General features: G+C 36.6%; 1 protein-coding gene across 2 annotated transcripts in view; it reads right to left on the bottom strand.

Moving 5' to 3' along the window:
• Positions 1-8750: 8750 nt before the first annotated feature.
• Positions 8751-12362, bottom strand: part of RAB28 (RAB28, member RAS oncogene family) — a 61831-nt gene continuing 58219 nt past the window's right edge. The window contains exons 7-8 of one of the 2 annotated variants that reach the window (XM_066317270.1): positions 10342-10439; positions 9350-9429 (exon numbers count right to left, since the gene is read on the bottom strand). In XM_066317270.1, coding sequence (XP_066173367.1) covers positions 10347-10439 — 93 coding nt within the window. In that variant the 3' untranslated portion in view covers positions 9350-9429; positions 10342-10346. Of the gene's footprint in view, positions 9430-10341; positions 10440-12362 lie in introns of both variants that reach the window. The other variant, XM_066317269.1, reaches the window with a different exon arrangement.

Genomic DNA, 12362 nt, shown 5'->3' on the forward strand with positions numbered 1-12362 from the left:
TGCAATCAGATGCTCAAGAACTCATCTCATTGTACGCATCTGAAATATCTCCTATATGGAACACAGTCTGTACCTGTCTTTTGGTACCAGATATTCTTTGATAAGGCAGCTGATATGAGAAAAAAACAACAACCTTGAAAATAAATATCTGTTGTGTTTATGCCATTAACAGCAACATGAAAGGGAGGAAAATGATGATTTGAATATCTAGGAGCCCAGAAAAGGATGTGTTTGCAGACTGGCTTTCTGCAGGTGGAACTGATGTCAAGCAGACGTCAGACAGTGGTGAGCAGGACGAGAAAAAGGTCACTTGTCTTTATAACTTTTGGATGGCCTGAGGACTGCAGGTCACAAAAGGTATACATTTCCTCAGGTTTCTGATTCCATTAGTTGTCTGCACCTAAACACTGACCAGTGGTGCTTCTGTGCTCCAGCTCACTGTCACCTCAGCCATGCTTAAAGAATATATGCCAGCCCACATTGATCCTGTCTTCTAATGCTCCTCTTCCATATTTTTTAAGCTGGATCATGTTCCCAGTCTAGATTATAACATATGTAATTGTGCTGCCTTAATGACAGAGAAATGGAGGGAGGACTTTAAATACTGTAGTCTGATACTGGTGTGAACATCCAAGTGCTTTGGTGAGATGACAGTGAGAGTTGGTTTGCATTCCTATTCTCTAACCATCTTCCCACTGCCCTACTCCCACTGCAGCTCTTAACACACCATGTAAATAAAAGAAGAAGTTGTGTTCTGGTCAGGCATGCCATTTTTGCTCCATAGCAAGCAACAGCATTCCAGTGCTCTGCAAGGCTCCTTGGACCTGCTTTATTTACTGTATCCATGTAGTCAATGTAGCTTAGAGACAGATATATCTAATATTTACCACTAAATATTGCAGGCATTTCCAAATTTTAGCCACAGTCTAATATGTGCTTTTAGCAGTACTGAAACACCTGGCTTCAAACAGTAAATAGAGAAGGGAGGAGAGAACCCAACACCTAAAACTTTGCTAACACCAACTACCAAGACACTCATTATGTGCTAAAGTGTATGGAGGCTCACATACAGTTATAAACACACAGAGGAACGTGTGTGTGTGTGTGTGTGAGTAGCACAATGTCCTGTTAAAGTATGAAGGGATAGAAGAAACAACTCAGAATGATTGCTGCTGAGGATGGGTGCAGATGTGAAGGGAACAACAGAAACCACTGCTCCAATGAGTGGAAAAGTAAAAGAAAAAAATATTTTGAAAAAGTGGTTTCAGTAACTTTTTGGTTTTTACAAAAATAATTAGGGAAAGGAACAGACCAGAAGAAAGACTAACTTTTCACTAATTTAAAAGAATCCTAAGACTGACTAAAGTGATTAAGGCGCACTTAGGCAAAGCATTCATCTATCCCCAGGCTTTGAAAGAATGCCTCAGACCACTTGCATTAGCCTTCAGCTGCCAGTTGTGTCTTCTGAGCAGAAATAGACAACATTGTTTAATGTTTATGGCCTGCATGATGTAAACAGTCAACTAACCTTGCTGGGATAACTTTTATAAACTTGAGCCTATTTGTTACCTGAAATACACCTTGTCCAAGTCCATAACAAATATTTGGCTATATGAGGGATACCATCAGACTGCACACTTGCACAATGAAAGCATTGACAAGAATCCTAGAAAATATTGCTTGATGCCTCCCATGTCTAAACAAGGAACCAGTCAAAGCTACCACTCCACCACAGTACACAAGCACAGGACATTCCCACAAATGTCCATGGCAGCCCCGCTGGATGGAGTACTGTGGTCAGCTTGCAAAGAGTTCCAAGTCATAGACAGCTTAAGTGGTTTGTAAAAACACACACAGGGAACATTTGCAGCTCCTCCAACTCAGAGCCAAAGATTCTGCCAGTTTCCACTGAAAATGCTGGTCTGCAATGCCCAGTTTCAAATAAATTCGAAGACATTGTCATAAGGACACTACAGCAACCATACTGAAAGCTCCTCAGAGAGTCAGCTAATGAAGTGCGTGCACAAGGATCTAGATTCAGACTTTCTCAAAGCTGCATCAAAACTATGTCCAGCCTGAATCACTATGGTTAGTGAGTCTGCACTGCAACAAGTTTAACCAAAGAGGAAAAGACTGCCCACAGCAGGAGGATGCCAAAACATCCAACCTGTTGTCACAACTAGAACAACTACAGTAAGCTTACACCCACCTGAAAAAAAATATTTTTTAAAAAAATCAGTTGGTGTCTTATCCAAAAGACAGTGGAAGACATTCAGCTGCTGCTGACATGTACAAATCAAACTAATTTTATCTCAGTCAATTAACTCACACTTCCCCAATTGCATTATCTGGCTGAAGCTCCTCCAAGCCTGCTCAGCTGCAGTTCAGTGTCACCACTACCTGTCACCTCAGTCTCTGCTGCTGGGGACCTGGCTGGCACCAGCTTCCCTTGACAGAGGAGACTGGGAAGCCACCTCATCAGTTCAGTAGCTGACCATATGGAAGCAGAGTTAATCTCTGAACTTTCAAAGGTTGGTCATTTAGTCAGGAAGATTAGCAGAAATATAGTGAAAATAAAAAAGATAGAAAGCACCCTCTTTAAGACTCCTGATTATATCCAAGCTTAATGTGCACAAACACAAGTTGCAGTTTTGAGAATGTATACTCTGTTGAGTACAGGCTTATTTGCATGCCTGAATTTCTGGGTGATAAAACCAGTAAGAGGTTCAACTGAAAAACTTCCATTTTCTTTCTTACATCAATGTGTGATTCTTGGGGGATATGTTTAGTTTTCTTGTAGTTTATGCTAGGTTGTGAGCTCACTCCCTGTTATAAATGGGTTGTCTGTATAATTGTTACCAATTACATGCAAATTGCTCCTAAATGGCACAGACAGCCCATTTGTGCCAAACGTTGGTTTACACTTTGCTCTCTTTCCAAGACAGTGGAGAGATAAAAAAGCAATTGGATTGATGAGTGGGATGTCAACATTTTTCTCCAGTTTCCACTATGCAGTTAAACATTGCCTCACCATTCTTTGACAAATACTGGAATATTTCCAGAAATCACACTTCATTTTTTCCAAGATGGTGATCAAATACCTCCCCAAATCTGAGTAAGAAGTACCAGCTCTTGTTTATCCTCCATGTCAGATCTGCAATTCAGACACTACAAATGGGAACGTGATACGTTTTCCTGCATTATCAGCCGGAATTCAGTTTGCAATGAGACTTGTCAAGTGCCTCTAGATTCTTTTGTTTCTGATTCATTACGGATCTGAGGAACATTTGTTACAAAAACAGCAACTTGCCCAATGTCAAGTAAATGTTCTGCTCATAAAACTGAACCACATTTCAACTTCTATTTTTTCAGTTTTCCTATCATTCATGCTAGAGAAAATATCAGAAAAAACAACTAATTGTATGAGAAACACCTTTTATTTTTTTTTCTTTTTTTTCTTTTTGACTTGTGAGTGCCTTTAGTTTATACCCTTCACAATGGGCAGAAAATTTAAGAAACAACACTGAAATTCCTAAAAGAACTTTAGCCTCAAAGGCATTTATTTCAATGGAGCCAGAATTTCTGTGTCAGCAAAGTATGACAGAATGTATTTAGCTTCAAGTGTGTACTTAAACAGCATAGACTTCAAGGGAACTTAAATACACGCTTAATTTTGAGCATATGCTTAAGTGTTTTTGGTTAATAGTATTGAACCACAGCATTCACCTCTTTTTTAAAGGAGAGAATGCTTTCCAAAGCAACATTTACTTTTCGGGGCACAGTGTGTGCCTTTTAAATCCTCCTTTGATGTTTCTTGGTCTATTTTGTTTTTAAAAGCTCACCAGAAATCAAAAAGGATTAGTAGGTCATGATCCTCCAAGCTACCTGGTACGGATCAGCCCAGGAAAGGACAGAAATGGAGTTTAGCTGGCAAAGAAAAAATGTTTGCCTGAAGCAGTTTGAAGGACTTTTTCTGAGGCATGAATTAATTAAAACCGCTTTGGCATTTTGTTTTCTACTTATAATCATTATCATTTTAAAGAATACTTTAAATAAAAAAAAGTAGAAAGCAGAATATAGGATATTTAACAGATCATAGCAACTGAATATGATTATTAATGTATATTAAATGTCTTCAACTATGCCAGTGATATTTCATACAACAGTTTTTCCACTCATCCTTAAAAGAAAAACTTTCCTGAACCAAAGTATACTTATCACATTTTGTTTTTAAAATGAAGACTTGAATTAATATTTTTTAAAAGCATTGATTGCTGGTATGACATTACAGAGTAGAAGCAGAGGAAGTCTTGAAATTGATATTAAAAAAAGATCTGGATTCCTACTTCCTCCAGAATTCAGTGCACTAAATGTGGTATCTGAGCAAACATAAGCTCTTGACCTCAAATCTATATTCTTCTCTGAGGTTCGTCCACTAGGATAAGGACTGCTGTGTAGCAGTTAAATACAAAACAAACCTGAAATTTGTACCTTCTGAGGTTTGGTCCTGACCAGCCTCTAAAACAAGATTGCTTTCAGTCAATCGGTTATTTCAGCACTTGACATCACCCCCACATAAAACAAGGCAAATGGCAAATTAGCTAACTGGAAGTTTTCCAGTTCAAAATGGTGCCAAAATGAATGAAGATGAAGTGGAGGAGAAAAAAAAGAGTTTAAATTGGCTGAACAGTCAGCTCTCTATGGGAAACTGAAAATAGAAATCAGTTCATGGAACTCAGGAGCTTCAATATCTTCTATTTGGGGAAGATCAAACTTCGGCATTTGCAAGTTAAACAGGGATCCCCAAGGCTTCTAGAGAGTCCTTTATAAAAAGAGGTTTTATGCAGGACCTGTGTATTTTGCAAATAAAACTGCAGGACATTAAATTCTAATCACATTCTATTCATAGCATCTGAAATCAGAGTATAAATTTGCTTCCTACAGATAATTATCTGGACTGGAGTTTTAATCTTATACGTATGCCATTACCCCTATGCAAACATGCATAACTTTTGGCTTTTTCTTTTCAGGAACATTCAGCTATTTTGACATTTTAAGTGGTTATGAGTTGGTTTTAATAAAGACAGCCTAAAGAAATCAGATTATATGTTAAGCAGTAGTATTTGAACTGAGAAAGGAAAGAATACAGCACTGTAGAATAACATCTTTGCTTGGGAAATAATGTGTAAATTCCAGAATGAAAAGTAGTTAATCATGTCAGCTTTGTAAATATAACTTCTATTAAAGTCAATGCTGCTTTAAATATGTCTATCAGGCCCCTCATACAAATGGTTAAGCTACATCAGAAATTCATGTAAGCATTCTAAATAGGAAAAATTCTCCTTGCAGAAAATTTCCCATTATTATGAACTTGTTAGTTATGTTACAGAACAGCACTTTAATCTTCTGTCAAAACATTAGCAGCACAGTACAGTCCAAGTTAGATATACCAATGTTTACCTAGTAAACAGTACTCTCTACTACGACTTTGTAAAAATGTCAAGAACATCACAAAACAAAGATTTTTTTTTTTGTGAAAAAGCAACCACATTCCTGATATAAAATAAATGTAAAAAGGAAAAATACAACTGCAATTTATCTAATTGCCCTTCTCAAAAAAAAAAAAAGGCAGAATAACCAACTTCAAATATTACTATAATAGTTTTCTTTACAAAATTATTATAAAATTTTGGATATTAGGCTATCAGGTACACCTGCCTACAAGCAAATTAGTTTTGCATTTAAAAGAAGCTGCCTGATGCAAAAGTCCTTTATGCAAAAGCCCTTTTCTTCCAGTGAAAATCAAGCAGTGATTTAAAGAAAAGGTGCTTTTTGGATGCCTAATGATGCAGAAAGATAGCACTGACAATTATGAAATTCCTCAAACGAGCACATTTCACATAATTTCACAGTGACATTGTATGTGTCTAAAACTCTTTTTAAAAAAAAGTCTGGCTAAAAAGCAGCTTCACATGTTTTTACGATTTTTATGAACAGCCAACAGACAATGTATTCAGAGAGATCATGAACTCATCACAGGTTCTGGCACTCACAGCATCTGGAAGGGAAAATAACTTCACGCTGTTCTTTGTGAAAAAGATTCCATTTGACTCCACCAAACTTTAGAACCACAAAAGACAAGAAGTTGTATGAGTCTAATAATGCTTTAGATGTATGTTTTAAAAGCACTGATACTCGACCATGCAGCCAGACAATGAACCTACTGGTATCCACCACATCACGGAGAATGACCTTAGCAAGGAGCTGAACTCAGCAACAACCTTTAACCGTGGAGCTGTTACTGAAATGATTAGTTACAACAGCTCTGAGCAGGCAGATCACTTCACCAGTGTGCATCTGTGTAAGATCAGGGCCTGAACAGGTTTCTTCCCTTCATCTGGCCTCAGCTTCAGGAAAAAACATGTTTCACTTGTCCCAGCCAACTCCCCATGTCAGTGGATATTAAGCACATGTCGCCTCACTTTTGAAGAGCATTGCATTTTTTACTTCATAACTGTTTGCTGAATTGCCTTCCACCAGTTCTCACCTTGGAAAAAACTTTTTAAGTGCATTAAAATGGCACAGTTCAACTCTACTACACATGAATCACATGAATCAGTAGTGGTGGGAGATTACTTACAGAAGGCAACCGCACCCACAGTCCTTACAGAGTTCTTCTCTAACTAGATTTGTGTCTATCCCTCCAGTCACCAGAGTCCTTGCCTTCCCTGCAGAACACTGTCTATTCCCTCTCTCCATACTGCTTAATCCTCCAGAATCATCTCTGATCTTTCTGCTCTGTCTGGAGGAAACTGTGCCATAGCACCCGCAACAGCAGTACTGAATCTTCAACCACAGCTGCTGCAGCACGTCAAAGGCAGCTACCACAGCCAAGGATTTAGACTGCAGCTGGAATTAGAAGGCTCAAGGTGGGGTCCCCAAGGCTGAGCAAAAAGAGCAGAGCTCATTTGTAAGGATTAAAAGGTGGACAGGTAATGGATCTCAATGGGCAGGAAGGGGAGGGAAAAGCAGAGAGAGTGGAAGTCAGTATACAATACAAAAAGCTGAGGAGGTTAAGAGGGGCACCAAAAGGAGGGGTTGAGGGCATGGAAGAGAGGAGATTCCTAGTTAGCGTAAATAAAATACACGTATGTTAGGGAGGAAGAATGAGGGCAGTCTGGAAACATAAACAAAAATATCTTCACAGGAGGTAGGCCTTTAACATAGCAGTTGGTGAAAAGATCAAGAGGAGCAAAATACAAAAGGAATTACCAGTCAAAGACAGGTAGAAAAAATAGGCACTGAGAATTAAAAAAATGTGATGAGACCAAGACATAAAATCCATCTGTAAAGCAGCTTGGACTGGGACATGTATAACATCTTTCATCCTTCAGGATACCCAAACATAAAAGCAAAAATTTTTTATTATTCAAGGTAATAAGGGACTCTGCATATGAAGTTACGAAAAAGCATTTTCTTTTGAAAAGTAAAACTACAAAAGTTTTTCAAAGGAAAAAACTTAACCTAAGGATTTGAGTGGTTTTTAGGAACATGCTACTTATTACTTGGGAAGCAGGACCATGAAGATGATACAAATGGACTAGAGAAATACCACAGCCACCTACCTGAACCACGTTGTGCTCAGCTTCCCAGAGGGGGCAGTTCTTAGTATTTGAACATACGAACAGAGATGAGGCCACAAACACACCAAGAAATGTAAGGATTTTAAAAAAACTTTCCACCTGCCTTGAAAGTCATAAACTTGTGAACTGAATTACTATTTAAGAAAAACTCTTTGAAGAGAAATTCTCAGCTGGTGATAGTGGAAGAGTGTTGTCCTTACAGCTGCAGTTAACTATACAGCAGAGCAATGCAATGGGAGATGATCCCATGGGAAGGAACAAGAACACAGACTAGAATAAATAATTTAATGCAAATCACACCTACCTTAGCATAGCATAATTTCTCAATATCTCAGCTTCTTAGAATTTCCCACATCTGAATGCTAAACAATACACACTAAGTCATACCACAGAGTTATATAATTATGTGTTAAGCTAATAAATAGGATTTTTTTGCTATTTACAATCTTTCTTTAACATAGTTAAAATAGTTTAGCTATTTTGTTAAACTACTAATTGTTTAATTTTTCAAACTAATAAGCACTTGTTTGAACACCTCAATAGTAACATTCACTTGAAGAAACTCATAATTTTCACTTGTAATATACAAGCTTCATAGCCTCATTACTTTCTGAATCTCCAAATGTTTGCTTGTAGTTATTAGAAAGTGCATTCTAGAGTTTAAAGAGAAAAAGATTTCTAGTTTGGGAATTGAGATGGCCTAATGTTTTTTCTCTCCTTAGCTTTCCGTTCAGATGTGCCAGCAGAGAACTGAGTGCACTGCTAGGAAAGCAACAGGGGAGAAGTGTGAAGATCACAGAGCACACAGCTTTTTATTTGTTATTTACTCTAAATTCATAAGAAAGGAGTACCAGGCCAAAACTAATTCTGTTAGCTATTTAAAGTGACTGATGCTAATTGATCTATCAACGGTTTCTAATGCATGTTGAATATATCATTCATCATTTACAGACCAAACTGTTGACTGAGATTCATCCATATTCATAAAGACATATAAGCCTATCTATTACTGCAAAAAGTAATGCTGATGTGGTAATAAAAATACACACAGACACTAGCATTTTTCAGAGCATCCATGGACACAATTTGAGGCTTTAGAAAAGTAACTATTTTTATAACAATAGCTTTATTTCAAGCACTGTTTCTCACTGGATACAATTTATACATTTTGTACTAAGTGTATATATATATTAATGGAACACTTTCAAAATTATCCCTAGATAAAATATATATTATAGGTTTAAAATTATTCCAACAACAGCTTTTCCAAGTAATATTTTGCTGAGCGTTAGTTCAAATAACTGGAGAAAAGAAACTAAAAATGCTTTGGCAAAATACCCTTCCACGGTGATGTCTTTAAAAGCATTTTGAATGCAGGGCTTCCTCATCCATTTTTATTCTGGTATCAGTCAAATAGAGTAGAGGAAACAAAAACACAATTATACAGTTTCATTTAAATATAACTTAAAAGAATACAGACCTTAAATTTTCAAGTGTGTAATCTCACATTTGAATTTCAGCCAGTCAAAAAAACTGCCTGCTGCTTCTTAACGGACAACGGGGCAACCTGTTTCTGAAACCTCTAATTGCATTGTTGCGCTGGTCTCTGTTAAAACAAAGTTCCTGGTAATCCCAGAGCCTGTGTCAAGGCAGAGGGACTTCGAAGGTATCAAAGCAGAGAAGAACAGCATGGTCACTGAACTGTGCACATTGAGCTTCTGGGAGGGTTCACGGTTCTTGTCACAGGCTCCTGACTGTAGTTGACAATATCTGCCTTCACCACCCTCTGTCATAAAAGAAAACACAGTAACAATCAGAAAATACAAACTTCATGGTGGCAAAGCATTCAACAGATTTTTTTATGAAATACAAAGGGGAAAATAACAAACAAACCTCTTTTTTCCCTTTTTTACAGGAAGCCTTATCAGGTGCTAGTTCTCATTATAATTCTAGGTTTATTCATGCTAAGCAAGAGCAAGTGCCTTGGTAGATTATCACAACACTACAAAAAGAATACAATTTTTTTGCTACAGCAGAATATAGTTTTACTTGCACAAAAAGTGTTCTGTACGAGAGTAATAAAACAGAATTTATTTGCAAAAGTTGTACCATTCATTCTTTAATAACAACTGCCTAAATTTTAACTGGAAATTGTACCTAAGTTTAAGTCTTTTTGTCTTTACTCCAAGCATTTCATCAGAAAATATGGACAGAATTCAAAGCAAATTTTAAATACAGCCATATTTTAAAAAAGCTTTGATAGGTATACTGGCTAAGTATTACATTAACATAAAAAAGAAGCTTTGCATACTGTATTTATCAGTAATATATCTAACACAGAGCTAACACATATTCACATTCTATTTACAAAGCATTTGATAAGACTGATGCTCTCTCCTACTTGAAGAGACAGAAATGTACAATTTTGCATCCATTTCCATCTGAGACAGCTATGTCATTTTGAATACACAGCACTGAATACAGTAACATGAAGCATTTCAAAGTTTCTACAAACTATCTGATTATTAGAAACACGATGTAGTTAATTGTACAGAGTTCTAAAATAATATGTTGAGTATTACAAGTACTTACACATACAAAACACAATCATCCAAAAGAACTTACTTTAACAGTTGTTACTTCATGTAAAAGCAATGCAGCTTATAAAATAGAAACAAACCAAGTTTTCCATCAATACCTGAACTACTGCATTGAGCAGACTTTGCTCTGACAGTTGGAAGTATGATGTTGGTTATCTTCTTCGGGGTATTTCACTAGTTCTGCCCTGACAACATGCTGTTAACCATGTATCAACATGATGGATAGAGGGCAAGGAGAAGAATGTAAAAAGAAAAGAGAAGGAAAACAATGGAGAGATTAATCAGTAGTCGAAAAGAATGAATGGATAACATAAGATTATGCAGAAGCAAAATGAAAGTGCATTTTCAGGCCTTAGGCAGATATCAGAGCAACATGTCTGGCTGAAAGCAACACTCTCAGCATCAGGGATGCTTCTCAAGCTTTTTCCAGGACATGTCTTTTCAAAGCACCTAGGTGAAAGGCTCAATCATGCAATCAGCAAAAGTGTATTAAAACTAGAGAAGGGACAGAATAAAAAAGCAGGGAATTCAGTGGAAGAAAAGATGACAGTGGCCTACACCTCCTTTAAGTCAAAGATACTTAAATACTAAATACTACATTATCAGCTTGCAACAAGTGCATTAGCTGTACACATGCATCTTTTCCATTACATAACAATCACATTACACCGGAATATATAATCCACAAGCAGTGATCAAATCAACAACCTCATATCGAAATGCTGTAAGTTTTGATTTTTCTTTGCTTCATTTAAAAAATAGAAGGTTCCCTTTCTTCCCCTTAAAGACAAACAAAACATTTTTCTTATTATTAATACATGTAATTGATGCAGGGTTCTCATTATTAATATAGGGTCAATATAGGATTCATGCAAAGGGAAGTAAAATTCATGGAACAATTTCAGCAAAGAAGCAGCAGAGGAGGTAAGTCTGCTACGAAAGATACTCTAAATCAGTATAATATTTTTTCTTAAATACTTCAACTTTCTAAAATATGTTTTCAAGGTTAAAAATAATAAATAATTTAGTTCTATTATTTTAAAGGAAACAATATGTAAACTGGATTAGGAATATATAAATAGTATATGTTCAAGATTGACTCTGTAAATAAAACCTATATGTCAAACAACCAACACTAATTGAATAGGCTGGTAAGGACCTGGATTTATTAGCTGCTGAAGTACTCTTCTTGAGCTTAATTGATCACATTCATATTATCTTATCTAGTGGACAACACCCATGATTTACTGGACTCCTGGCCTGATGTTATCAAGAGAAAGGTTGCCAAATCCTATGTAGGGCAGTAGTAGGAGTTTTAGCATTAAACAGAGTTATCTGACCTCTCAGACCTAGTTTCTTCATACCAATCTTTTGACTAGAGCTGAGGGGCAGAAAAAAAGAAAAAAAGTCCTGCAATCAATAGGCAATTAATTGTTGCTCAAACACGGTTCTAAATCCCATCCTGTAAACACAGCCAGGTTAGTGACCTATGCTTAGGTACTCTGTAGCAAAAAACTGACGAACATAAATTACTTGGATTTTCTAATGGAATTTCATCTAAGTAAGAGTTAAAAAATATAATTGCAACATTTCTTTTATTAATTTCATGGTAATTAAAAACTTGGGCCTCTTTGCATCAGATTTTACATCAAGCGTATCATTGCAATGGTTCAAATCACTGTCAATAATGAGAAATAACCTTTCTTGGTCCAGGTATTCAGATCTGACTTACCTGCCAAACATTTTATTGTACAAAGCAGGCACACACACACTGGTTTGCTGAACTGGCATTTAGTTAGAGAGAAAACTACACATCATTTACAAAAATGATAGCTCTTGCCAATGCCAAGGAACAAAGCTGTACCCCATGTAGTTTTTACACTACGGTTGAAAGTAAAAAATACAGAAAGAAAAACGTTTGATTAATAAAGGAGCTATTTTCTCAAATTTCATCAGACCCTTGCAATTTAAAAGGGAGAGTATTTTGAGGACTGAAAATAAGTCAGAATCTGCAATTTTCTTATTTTGGAACTGTTCCATTTCAAAAAACATGCTCTACTTTCCAGTCACGCATGAAGAGTAATCTACTTCTTTGTTTTACCACTGTTTTGTCCAAATA

The sequence above is a fragment of the Sylvia atricapilla genome, chromosome 4 (assembly GCF_009819655.1).
Source record: "Sylvia atricapilla isolate bSylAtr1 chromosome 4, bSylAtr1.pri, whole genome shotgun sequence".
NCBI classification, from domain to species: Eukaryota; Metazoa; Chordata; class Aves; order Passeriformes; family Sylviidae; genus Sylvia; species Sylvia atricapilla.